The sequence below is a fragment of the Sturnus vulgaris genome, chromosome 3 (genome assembly GCF_052056855.1).
Source record: "Sturnus vulgaris isolate bStuVul1 chromosome 3, bStuVul1.hap1, whole genome shotgun sequence".
Lineage (NCBI taxonomy): Eukaryota > Metazoa > Chordata > Aves > Passeriformes > Sturnidae > Sturnus > Sturnus vulgaris.
Window position 1 is genome coordinate 79,604,505 of NC_142245.1, and position 12,638 is coordinate 79,617,142.

Below are 12,638 nucleotides of genomic sequence, written 5' to 3' on the forward strand. Positions count from 1 at the left end.
GAGGGCTGCTTTTTCACTCCTTTATACCTTCCTCATCCCTTGTGTTCTACATCCCCTGCTGTCCCACAGCACATTTCTCCAAGTTTCCTTTTACCCAAGTTCTTAGTCCTGTCCTGTGTTTATTTGCATTACTGTCACGTCACTGTTGTCACCACACTTTTTGCATCACCTGGCCTGACCATGCCTACTCTTAAAGTCAACTTCCACTTCTTCCCCCACAAACAGCAGTGCCTGGCTCCTGCACCTTGGATTTTGAAAACATTGTGTATATTTATATCCCAGAAAAGACCAAATCTAGGGAAATTTAGTGATAACTATCTAGCAGCATTTTCTTGGTACTGGAAGGGCTTTTAAGACCTCGATATTATATTGTCAAAACTCTGAATTGGTTTGTTCTGACACTTTTGGGGTTTTTATGTAGTTTCAATTGAAATATAACTCTGCAGCTCTAACAGGCATGTTGGCCTAGAGGTCTGCTCACTTGTATGTGTAGGAGAAAAAAGGATGGAGTGCTGTGTTACATATGCACAGCACATCTTAAAGACCTACTGTTTCTTGGAGTCATGTTTATTTCCTTTGATGTACAGAAAAAAATGGGAATTATATGGATAATGTATTGAATGGAAGAGACTACAGATAAAATATATGGTAGCCTGTAAGCTAGGCAACTTTGTCTGTTGCTACATATTCTTAATTAAAAATGAATATGTGTTGAAGTGCCAGTAAGCATTCATATTTTTGATTATTGTTTCTCATAACTTTAAGGTAATTATTTGAAGTGAAATTTAAAGGTAATAATTGTGTTGTGAAACTATCATCACTGTTTCATAGCCTGCTATTGATTTTGGCCAATTACAAGTGATGTCCAACTTTTATCAGGGTTTGGTGTTGAGTACTGCTGATGGTGTTTTAAGAGCAGAACTGTGCAATTGTTAAACTAAGTAAGAAATAGAAGAGTGACATTTAAAAGACAGCATCAGTATGTAAATGCTTATAACCAAACCTGCTTACCATTGGGAAGTCTTCAATGGCAAAGGGTAATTAGTTGAGAGTATTACAGGAGAATATCTGTATCAATTTAGACACGTTGACATTTATAATATAAAGTTAATATTAGGTACTTAAAAGTACACCCTGGTATTGTGGTAAAGAACTCCAAAACCAGCTATGTATAGTTTGAACTTTCTGACTGGTGGGAGGTACACCTAAGTGTGATTTAGAGGTCAGTTGTGCTGACTTTCTACAGGTGAGATGGAGTTTGGCACATACTCCTCTGTCTCATCCCCCTCCTCAATGGCACATGGCTTTTTGGTACTGCTACTGGTGGCTGCTGAGGAGATTGTAACACTCTTGCAGTGGCTTGGCTTATTCAGAGCCTCAGCAGTGACTGTTGTCACAGCCTGCTTACCTCACCAGGTTCTTCTGTGTGAGCTCAGCCTCTCAAATACAGAGATTATGCTCATAAGAAAGACCCAGAATAAAAGATCTTAGACTAATGGTGAGATTGGGTATTTTTTTAATTGCTCAGACCATTTAGGGGCATAAATCCCAGATATTTCAGAGCATTAAATTATGATCATATTGGGGGTTCTCATTTCAACTTTCTTGAGTTCTTAAATGGAAACTGACTATGTGTTGGTGTTATAATTTTGAACTACAGAACTCAATAGGAATATGTAAGCTAGAGAAATATAGAATGCAACCTCTTATTAAGGGGGAGCTACAAATAGCTCTGCTCCCTAAAAATTCTCCTAACATTGCATTAACATTGCTCTTTGAAGTGCCATCTGAGTACAAATAAAAAGTTGTAAGTAAAATACTTCTTAGCAGAGGCAGTGAAAGATGAATGAATAGTAATCAGCTTGTACTGTGTCAATATCAGTCTTATTAAGGAAGCCAAGTCTTGCAGTTCATTTGGAGTGTTCATCAATGATAGCATCTTAATACTGTATAGACAACTGGGCAGTGTCCTAGAAAGACCAGTCTTAAAGTTCCCTGGATGCTTGTTACTTCTAATTAAAGCAATCCTAAAGACTTCTATTTTTAATGGTCCTGCATCTTTATCTGGTAAAGAAAATGGAGATAATTCCCATGTGGAGAATAATCACATGGGAATTATCACACTGAATGTCTTCTCCTTTTTTGAGGTCCCTTACTAGAAATACAGCTAGTGGATTATTTTGTTTTTATTTTCTATAATAATTACGTTTTTCTTTTCATATAATAATTATGTGCAGTTCTTTGTAAGAATACTTTATTGCTTTAAAGTGCTTCTTTCTGAAATATGATGACCTACCTTGAATTCCCTTTGTAGCCTTTTTAAATCTTCTTTGCCAATTATTTCCCATATGTTTCTTTCCATTTAGAAAATCATTAAATATTTTCTTATTTTGCTTTATAGCTCTAGGAGAAAGTTAGATCAATATGCTGGATTTCCCAATTCCAGACACCTGAGTTCTGAATAAATTTGACTTACTGTGACTGAAAATGAGCTCAATATGCTTACCCTGACTTACATATACTGCTGAACCATTGCATAACAGTACGAGCCCTGATGGAAACTGGCACACTGATAGGGAAATGTGTTCTGATCCTTACTGGTCTTTTCTTTCTTAGGGTATTTCTGTCAGTGCACTGGAAATTTTTATATACCATATCTAATTACTGAAAGGTTTTTGAAGAATGATAGTTCAACACCTCTTTTTACTTAACTGTTTTATATATGTGAATGTTTTGACTTTGTAATTTTGCTGAGTTTCACCAATTTCCACTGTTGGTGAACCAGTTTAAAGTCATATATATTATATTGTTGTCAGAACTGGGAAGAATCAAGATCATACTCAAGCATATACATTCTGTGGGCTCAAAATTATTTACTGCCATCTAAGTTTCTGTTTTCTTTTGTTAATGAAAACAGGCCTGGCAATGGTGAGAAATGAGTTGGAAATGACAGGTGGCTTAGTTATAAAAAAAAATCTCAGTATGAATTATAAGTGTGTATATATATATATTTATATATACTTAATAATGTAAGAAAGAGACATCTCAGTGTCATTGCTTAAGCTGAGTGATGCCTACGTTTGTAGTTACTTCTGGCTATTTAATTTAATTCATATGTGAGGCCTTACTGCTAAAGGGAATGGGATGTAAAACTGAAAGAAAAAAATAGCAAACACTAAATGAAAACTTGGAGAGAATGATGGGTTTTCAATGTCCCTTTTAATCAAAACAGAAACTCTTTCCAGGGTTTGTCATCAAAAAAGTTCTCATTATTATGAAGAACCTGTAATTCAGTACAATGGTTATGAGGCTCTAAACGGAGGGAATGATTGCTGGGCCGTTGCTTAGCAAGAGGAACATTGTAATTATCCAGTCAGAACAGAACACTGCTCTCCTGCCCTTTTTGCTGGCCAGTGATGTTCTTGTCAGCCTGTTCATAACAGCAATGCCCTAAAATGCTCCTCTGGAATTTGGAGTTTATGTACTGATAGCATTGACTTGCACAGTATCTGCAGAAATCACACTCTTTCCCAGATGTATGAATTCGAGACAAATTACCCACTGTCCCTCTGGATCTCAGTGGTATATGCAACAACTTTATTAAGAGAACAGCAGCACAAGCTGTATCTGGGGCTCTTTTTATTTAGCAAACCATTAGCCAGTATTACAGAGATTCTCTGTTATTTCTTTGCTTGTAGTGATGTCATTTTTGTATTTCTGTGCATACTCTTATGTGCCCTACTCTGTTTTAACTCATGAGCTTGCTGCTTTGAATGTGTGTGTTCACAATTCTTTTCTCTTGCTGTCTTTTTGTCTTTAATGGTCTCTAATAAATAAAAAAGGCACACACCTGCCATTCTTCCACGTTACTGAGTGGCATGCATCACAAAGAAGCCTATGAAATGATTTTGTTGAAGACCTGCTTGCAACATAAACACAAATTACTGGTGGGCACCCATCTTTAATGCACATCTTTCCTTTTTTGTAATAGTTCAAACAGAATTGTGTAATCAGATTTGCAAGCGTAGCTCTTGCTATCGTGGTGAAGATTGTTGCCCTGCTAGGGTTTTATCTAATTACTACAGATGCAGAAAAAACTTATGGATGTAAAGTGATATGTTAAAAGATTCTTTTCATTTTTTAGGCTACTCACCCAGAATGTTGGTCTTCTTTATGTTGGAAACTTTGACAGACCTTTTGCACAAATTAAGGTATGATTAATAAGCTGGGGGGGAGGGGGCTATTTCAATTATTTCACTTCTGTATGATTTAGAGAACTTCAGGACTTTTACGTTATCAATATAGCTTCAGAAAAAACAATGGGAAATAGTGCTGCTTTGGTTATGTTTACCATATTCTGGCTTTGCTTTTGGTTTAATCTGTGCTCTTAACTTGTCAAAGAAGTTTAGTTTTTCCAATCATCTTTTGATTAATTTTGACTCTGGTTTAATTACCAGAAGGTTTTGTTGCCAGAGACATTTCAAAGCTAAGCTGCTTTTGAAGCCTTGTAGTTCTTTAAGTGATCCTTGACAGGGAAGACACTGCAGTAAAAAGCACAGATTGTTTTCACAGTATTATTAGATTTATTATGAAAGACTCATACAATTGCTGGAAAATAATTTGTCTTTTATGACTTATTGTTTCTTTTCCTTCAGTAGAACTATAATAGCTTCATGTTCCTAATTGCCAGTTGCTAATTAGTTATTGCCATGTCACTTGCCAACAAAAATGTTTTACAAGACTATATGGACTGATTCTGATGAGTGTCATCGATATTTTCATTAGAACAAAGAGAGGGAGGCATTAGCATGTCAGCCATTAAACTACAATGTGGAAATGTGGTATCTGTTTTAGAATGCTGAAGTGTTCCCATGTCCTAGATTATACCTGCAATTATTACATATTCTGCACTCTTGGCTGCATTGTTCCCTCCATCATGTGTATATGCTTGTGCTTCAGAATTTTAAAAACCTTGTTTTTGTTTTACATCAAAATGAAACTTAATTTCTAAAACTCAGATGTGTTCCTTTGCCATCCCTAATTATGTTACTAAACAGTATTCCCAACTGTATCTAGCAAATACTTTTTGTAACTTAAACCTTGATACTGTATTAAAACTATTTTAAAATAAGAAAAGCATGCTTTTCATCTTCCTATTTCCCTTTCTCTCATCTCCCCAGTTCCTACATGTGTATTATTCAGTTTGGCTAATAACCAAGCAATTAAAATGTTACTTGCATGAAGCAGCTTGTCAGAAGTTTCTTCAAAAATAACCTTGTATACTTTTGTTGATACCTGTTAAGATTAGTGCTTCTTTAAAAGCTTTATAAAAGTTAACTGTTCTGCCGTTCTAACATCCTTTTCTACCTGCTCCATCCACTTATAAGAATAATAAGTAGCAAAATGGGAGGTTTTTGCCATGGCTTGGAAGAGTTTAAGTCAGAAAACCTAATACTTGGTGCCTCTCTTAATGCTTTGGGCCAGGGAGGGACCCTTCTGCTCACAGGACAGCTGTAGAGATGCTGTACAGGACCCAGCTGCAGGACTGAATGTCAGGCCACTTGCAAATGCTTCAGGACAGAGGGCACTAACAGGATAAATCCAAAGTGTGCAGACAGCTACCTGCAATTTGCATGCAAGATCTTCTCTGCAAGAAATGGTATCTGGGTCCTGTTGCTTAATAGGCTCAGTTGGACTTCCCTCCCTCAGTGTGCTTGAGGGATTTTCCACTGAATTTTCAACATACAAAGCCATACTATAATTGTGAGTTAAGGGGTTTTTTTATCTTTTCAATCTATTGCCAATTATTCTTTTTGTTTCAACCTAGCCCTTATGTCAAGAGAAGTGATGAGCAGTCATTCTCTATTCCTGATTTTTAACTTCCCCTACACATTACATCTTACATCCTCCAGACCACAGAAATTTAATCTATTTCATTGCTCCTGAAATCCAACCTGTATCTCCAATCAATTTTTTGTTTTACATACCCTTCTGTATTTCTACTGTTGCTTTTTTTAGAGTAGGGGATGGCATAGTGTTGAAGATATGGACATAATAGCATTTTCTGTTGTGTCTGCAGTTCTTTATATATGGTACCATGCTTGCTAAATACCTGATATACAGTTAATTTGAGTAAGTTAATACTAGACTTTCTGGTAATATATCACTGGTGTAGTCTCATCCTAAATGTTGCATTTGCCACAGAATAGGTTAAGTGGATAATCAAATGAATTTCAGTTGCTGCCTTTGAAAAACAAAGGCTATTTTCCTCTTAATTATTGGAGATTACATTGAAAAGTTTGAATAAGCTAATTCCACAAGCTGTACTCTATAAAATATAACTTATTTGTGGAGCTATAAGGATATATATGGGTTTATGTTTGCACACTGTTGCTTTGCTTTGCTTCTGGTGCTAAAAGCAGTGCTGCAGTGGTGAGCTGATTGGTGTGGCTTGTTATTACCTTCAGCTGGGAAATGGCATGTAGTTAGCAAAGACAAAAAGCTTTTGAAACTGAAGCTTCTCTCTGATTGCTTGACATTCTAATGGAATTTTTGCTGCATGGCAGCAGAAGGAACTGGTATGGAGTGATGGGGGTCACAACTTTTATAGAGATCTTCAATACTGAAAGAAGAAAAAGGGAGTAATAATTCACACTGAGAGTTGATGGTGCAAAAATAAGTTTTTGTACTCTGGAGATGTACAGTATTCTTTCATAATTGTTGACACAGGTTTCTTTAATTCTTCCCCCAGCTCTTCTTCAGGTGTTTAATATGCTTTTGCTAATGATCCCATCAGTTAAAAGACCAGTGGACTACATATGGTCCTTGAATATATATAAGGCAGAGTCTTTATAACCTTTTAGTTCAAATATGCTTTTACACACTGTGTGATAGATTGGTCTCTCTTGTTCTATAAATTATCCACTCATGTTCATTTGCAAACATCCCAAGTATTACGTATTCTATTAAGATATAGCATTTTCTGCCAAATGTATGCATTAAGGAATGCCCCAAACCACTGCAAGTCCTCTGCCAATGTAGATTTATTACTCAAAGTGGACCATTACTAGACAGCAGTACTTCCAGTACATTTTAGTGCTCTTTCAGTTGGACAAGTAGGAATGTTACCAGGTCTTTGAAATATTAATAGTAAACATATAAACTGCCGTGCTAGTACTCCTACATTCATGTTTTAGTTTATGTGCATTTACAAAATTGCAAAAAGAAGAACTCCTTATCAAATTATCCCTTCCCAAAAGCAAACACGTTTGATTTTCCAAAACTGTGCAGGAGATAATTGCACCAATGTCTTTGATAATGAAGAATTGTAGATGGCAATTCTGGGAAAAGAGTTTGAAATAGTAATGTCTCTTCTAGGATGATTTTTCTATATCTTCCTTTCTTATATCAATAATTCATTAATATATATTAATATTGATAATGTTTCTGAGACATAGCTGAACTGATAAGATTAACTGAAATTACCTGATCTTCCTCCTCAGCTTGCTTTCAGTGCTATCAGTGGTTGTGCTTGATAGGTGTTGGATATCTGTACTTCACTGTGCAAGAGAAATGTGAATCATTCACTCCTGAAGCTTTTGAATCTTGCATCTGGTAGCAGATGGATAGAAAAAAAATGGGAAAAAAGAATTTTCCTGGCTAGAGGGATCTGCCTGAAACTTAACTTTTCTAATAATGTGTGAGTTCATAGGTATTTTAATTTATTTCAAGATTTTTTATGTTGCTACTTTGGACAGAGTTTATGATAGAACATTTAAGTTTTTGCACAGTGTTTGTGATTATAATTACAGGGTAATATTTAGTGAGTTTCAGTAAGTTCAGTGATTTATATAAATGATGTCTGTTTCAGTTAGCTTATGAAACAATTAATTATTTCAAAATTCTGCTATGGTAATGGTTTTTCATTTTTTCCCAGGGGATTGTTCTTTAAGGTTATATTGAAGGAATCAATTTAATAGCGGGTAGTTACTTTTAATAATTTAGTTTTGTTTCTAAATAAGATTGTTCTGAAATGCTATTGAATTTTAATGTCCATTCAATAGTAGTGTAGAACAGTTTCACCATAAATTTTTGCTTTCAGTATCTTTTCCCATTAAAGCAATGTTAGTAGTAGTAATAGTAGTGGTTACTGTCATACACTTCTGCTTTCTTTCAAAGACCTCTGGAGCAATGGAATGATTTGCAGGTTTCTTTGGATCTTAATTGGTTGTATTTATTAAACAGTTCTTGGAAATTTGATGAAATGAAAAAGATTTCTGTAAGTGATAATCTTGATCAAGAAGATAAAGTATTGTTCATCAGCTGGAATTAACTGGCAAGCTTTCTTCTGTCTGTTTTTCCCTAAATATTGTTAGTATTTTTTTGCTAACAAGGAAGGTATTAAAGCAAAATCCTTATCATAGAAGTTTTGTGTTTATTAGAAGTAACTAAATCTATTTTCCCAGTATACATAATAATTGCCCGTAATAATGGAAGTGTATGTTACTGGGGTTTTATGACACATTGTTTTTAAACTTGAGATTTGATCAATGTAGATTACAATGAAAACTTAGCTACACTATATGCAGTAATTATATCTATAAAGAAAATCATTCTGCTTAATCAATTTATTAGGATTGTAAGTTTTTGCAGTTCAGTTCCTAGTAGCTTCTGGGGTTAGGAGAAATGGTTCAGTACACTGTGTTCTCCATTATTAATAAGTAATGAAGCTTCTGGCAGTCTTTACTATGAGCTAATAACTAGTTTCATTTTTTGGCTTTCTTAGCACATTAAATTACCATTTAAATAAAGATTAATTACTACTGTTTTATTTTTAGTATTTTAAGAGTAGTTATTAAAAGTTTCATAGTAACTACTGCTTTGTTCAAAATAGAATTGTTTGATTTGATAGAATATGAGTAAAGTTACATTGAAAAGAATATTTTGAAAATAATGTGTTGTTAGTATTTTGGTTTTGATTATAGGATCCCAGTGGAAAATTCTGAGTTTTAAGTTTGCTTCTGGGGAATTTGCTGCTATAGTTACAGCAGTCTTGCTGTCAAGAACTAGCGAGGAATCAAGATCTCTGCACTGACCTGCACCTCAATAGCCCTAATCTGTGATTTTATTAAACTTGAGTACAGAGTTGCTGATTGCTGAAGCAGCTAAGCTGACCACCTACAGTCTAGGAATGTAGTTTGGTTCTAAGCTATTGTTTGTCCCACTGCCTCGTTTTCCCTCGGCAAATGCACTTTTAATTAAAAACATGATAAAGCATAGTAAAGTTCTGCCAGAGAGAGGCCTTGCAGCAGGTAATCACCCCAAAATAATTTCTTTGATCATATCAAATCAAAACCTGTAGACTCTCCAGATACATATCCATCCACCTGTACTTTAGGATCTACCTCAGAATTTACTGTAATGTTCTCAAGAGCTGAAACCTCCTGAACTTAGTTGCCTTACCTTTGTCCAAACACACAGGCTGAACTGATGTCTGAGAACCAGGTCACACAATTCATTACTCCTTCAGCAGTGTCAAACCTCTGTAGTTGATTACTGAAATGGTTGGCCATAATTTACCAAATTATCCTGTCCTGAAGAAGAGGGAACAGGAGTGAATTTATGGTCTTGCTGCTCTTAAGAGGCTATTTTTTAAGGTAGGATAAGCTGCTGATTTCTCAACTGAAGCTGGCATGTTTTTCTTCCCTAACTGATAATGACTTCTACTCCCAGTTAGATCCCAAAGCTTGGGATACCTTGTTTAGGGTACAGATCTTCAGACCACTCCAAATTTAGGGAGAGAATTAGTCCAACTTTCACCACACGGTCAGTTGCTGCCCAGACAGAGCTCCAGAGCAGTGTGGTCTGTAAAGTTTTTTAGCAAAAAATTTTTTTAAAGTTTTCCTTTTGAGCCTGTTCACAGCCACTAAGAGTATGTTGTCTTAATTTGATGCTTTGCTTACTGGACTTGCATACATAATCACAGAAATTTCTGTGTTCACTACCAGAGCAAATAGTAGAACAAAACAATTTCTCATTTATAATGGTCAAGTCATAACCTGAATTTTGAATTTCTATAGCCTATGTCCCCTTCCTGTTTTGTGCTGTTATAACATAATGTTTTTTGTGATATGCAGTGCCATAGAATATGACCTAGGGAAATCATGTATTCAGCTTGAAGATGGTACAGCCCTACAATCTCTGAAGTGAGATGTTTCTGAGAAAACAGAAATGCAGATTTATCTGTAAGTGTTTGGTTCTGGTTGTTCACATTGAAGACAAGTTATTTCACACTGAAAGAGACATCACTGGATTGAACAGGAGCCTGTCAAAGACAAATAGCTGTAACCTTTGTTAGCTTAGCAAGGTAGTGTTGGAGAAGGAATGTTTCATCTTCTTATTATCAGAGTTAACATGAACAGTGAGGGGAATAAAAATGGGAGATTATTTTTAGCTAGGAAAGTAATGATAGGACAGCAAATGGGTTATCCTGGACAGAAATAGTTTTGTTCTGAAAGCTAAAGAATGCTTTGAGAGCTACAGATCTGGATCCAACTTCCACTAGGAATGCTTTGACAGTGTTGAGAAGGAATGTGATAATTACATGATTTGGTGATTGTGAAAGAAAGTAAATCCAGGTAATCTGAGTCCCTACATGTCATTAAACACAGTCACTCTAAATTAAAACATACAGAATAGGGATAAAGCTGTATCAAAAAAAGAAGTTCAAACTGCATCTTTAGGACAAAGTAATCAACATTAATCCTATATACTTATTATTGTTAACAGTCTTCCAAGAGAACTGGTGGGTGGCTCTTACGTTTTATAGAGGTTTGTGGGATGTTACAGCAGGATTTTCATATCCTCTTGCTACTTGTAGAAGCTGTACTGGGCATCATTGGAATTGGCCATTGAGAAACTGTGTAAAGAAATCCCTCTCTTTGTTTTTATTATTCTGTCTTTTGTGGAAACCACCTATACTTGTGTGTCATACAGAAGTCAACACATGGAAACAGTTATAGCACCAAAACTTTAAAAAATAGGCTGATGGAGAGAATATTTTGAAATAAATTTCTCAATATAGTGGGAATTCAGGATTTTTTTTCTAGTGTTTATTGGTACAAGATGACAATGTAGAGTCTTCTCATGGGAAGTCATACAATGCTGAGATAATGCCTTCTGGATCCTGAGCCTTTTCCACTCATTCCTTTCTTCTGCACTGTTTCCACATCTTCAGGGTTCTCTGAGATGCATGAAAAGTTATCTGGCATAGGGTTGTAGACTGTATTTACTTTTGGCAGGAATGATGAAAGGCTTTAAATTAAAGTTAATAATTCTCAGCAACAAGGTGGTTTTCAGGAGGACATCCTAGGACTTGGAGTATACTTGGTGGAACCTATAGTGCTTAGACATCTTGGAATCTTCTATCCCAAGTTCCAGATGCCTTTCTTTGTGTCCTAAACAATAATCTGAACATATTCAATAACTAAATTCTGAATTCATGAGAGCAGGAACAGAATCCATGGGAGGTTCTGCCCTACCCACACAGTTGATATCTTGTAAAGAAGGTGGGGGAGGTGCTAGGGAGAATTTACTGAACTAACTACAAGTTAGAAAATGTAAGGTGCTAGCAAAAAACCACCAACTGCTCATTCCTAAATTATATGTTTGTTAAAGGTACCAAATTTAGCTCATTTTGAAAAAAAAAGGCACTTTTGAACCATTACTTTGAGAATTAATTAGGAAAAAAAAAGTATATGGCTTAATTCTTTATCCCTTGACTTATTTTTTACCTCTCTCTACATTTTGACATTGTTTGTTGCAGTTTTTCTCAATCATACTTACTTCTCTTAAGGGCAAAAGGTCCTGACTGCCTGTGTGTTTCTACAGAGCCTGAATATTAGAGCTCTCAGTCCTGCCTTGGAATTTTAGACACCAATAATATAAATAAATAGTAATATATTATATCTTTTCATTTATATTAAAGTAAAAGCCAGCATACAGTGAACATATTTATTCTCTGTAGACGTATTAAGGAGCAAAAATAAAATACTTAAAAAAAATCTGGCCTTAGAACTGGTGATGTAAACAGAAAGAGAATAACTATAAAATCTACATTAGCACTGCACAAACTGAAGCAGTGATTTTGTATGCTGTCACAATTGCTGCCCCTAAGAACAAAATGTTAATGATCTATAATTTATAAATTCACTCTCTTCTGATGGATCAGGCCCCATTTTGTTTTTTGTCATGATTATAGCTATGAATTCAATTTCAAAAATGGTTCTGTAAAGTATGCAGTGTTCCATTGAAGTCCACAGAATTAGGAGTTTTACCTCTGCAGTTTTCTCTTGTTGCTGCCAAAAAGATAGAATAATTGTTTTTTTTGTTTTGGAATATGATTTTTCTTGAGGTTTTTTTGTTGAGGTTTTGGGGGGTTTTTGGGGGGTGGGAGAACAGATTTTGTTATTTCAGCTCCCGGTAGATTTTTTAAAAAATAAATCCAAATTTGTTCTTGGCAAGCAAGGGGTCAGTTAAGCCTTCTGAAAAGTTAAAATAGTAGTTAATTGATTGCAGATCTTAATTTATTGGACGTTTCTTGTTGGTTTCTATTTACCTCTGCATTAACTGTAGAGAAA

General features: G+C 35.3%; 1 protein-coding gene across 1 annotated transcript in view; it reads left to right on the plus strand.

The window, feature by feature from the left end:
- Positions 1-12,638, plus strand: part of RNGTT (RNA guanylyltransferase and 5'-phosphatase) — a 167,751-nt gene that overhangs the window by 131,091 nt on the left and 24,022 nt on the right. Inside the window, exon 14 of the mRNA XM_014877786.2 lies at positions 4,145-4,211. Within this exon, the coding sequence (XP_014733272.1) occupies positions 4,145-4,211 (67 nt within the window). The remainder of the gene's footprint in view (positions 1-4,144; positions 4,212-12,638) is intronic.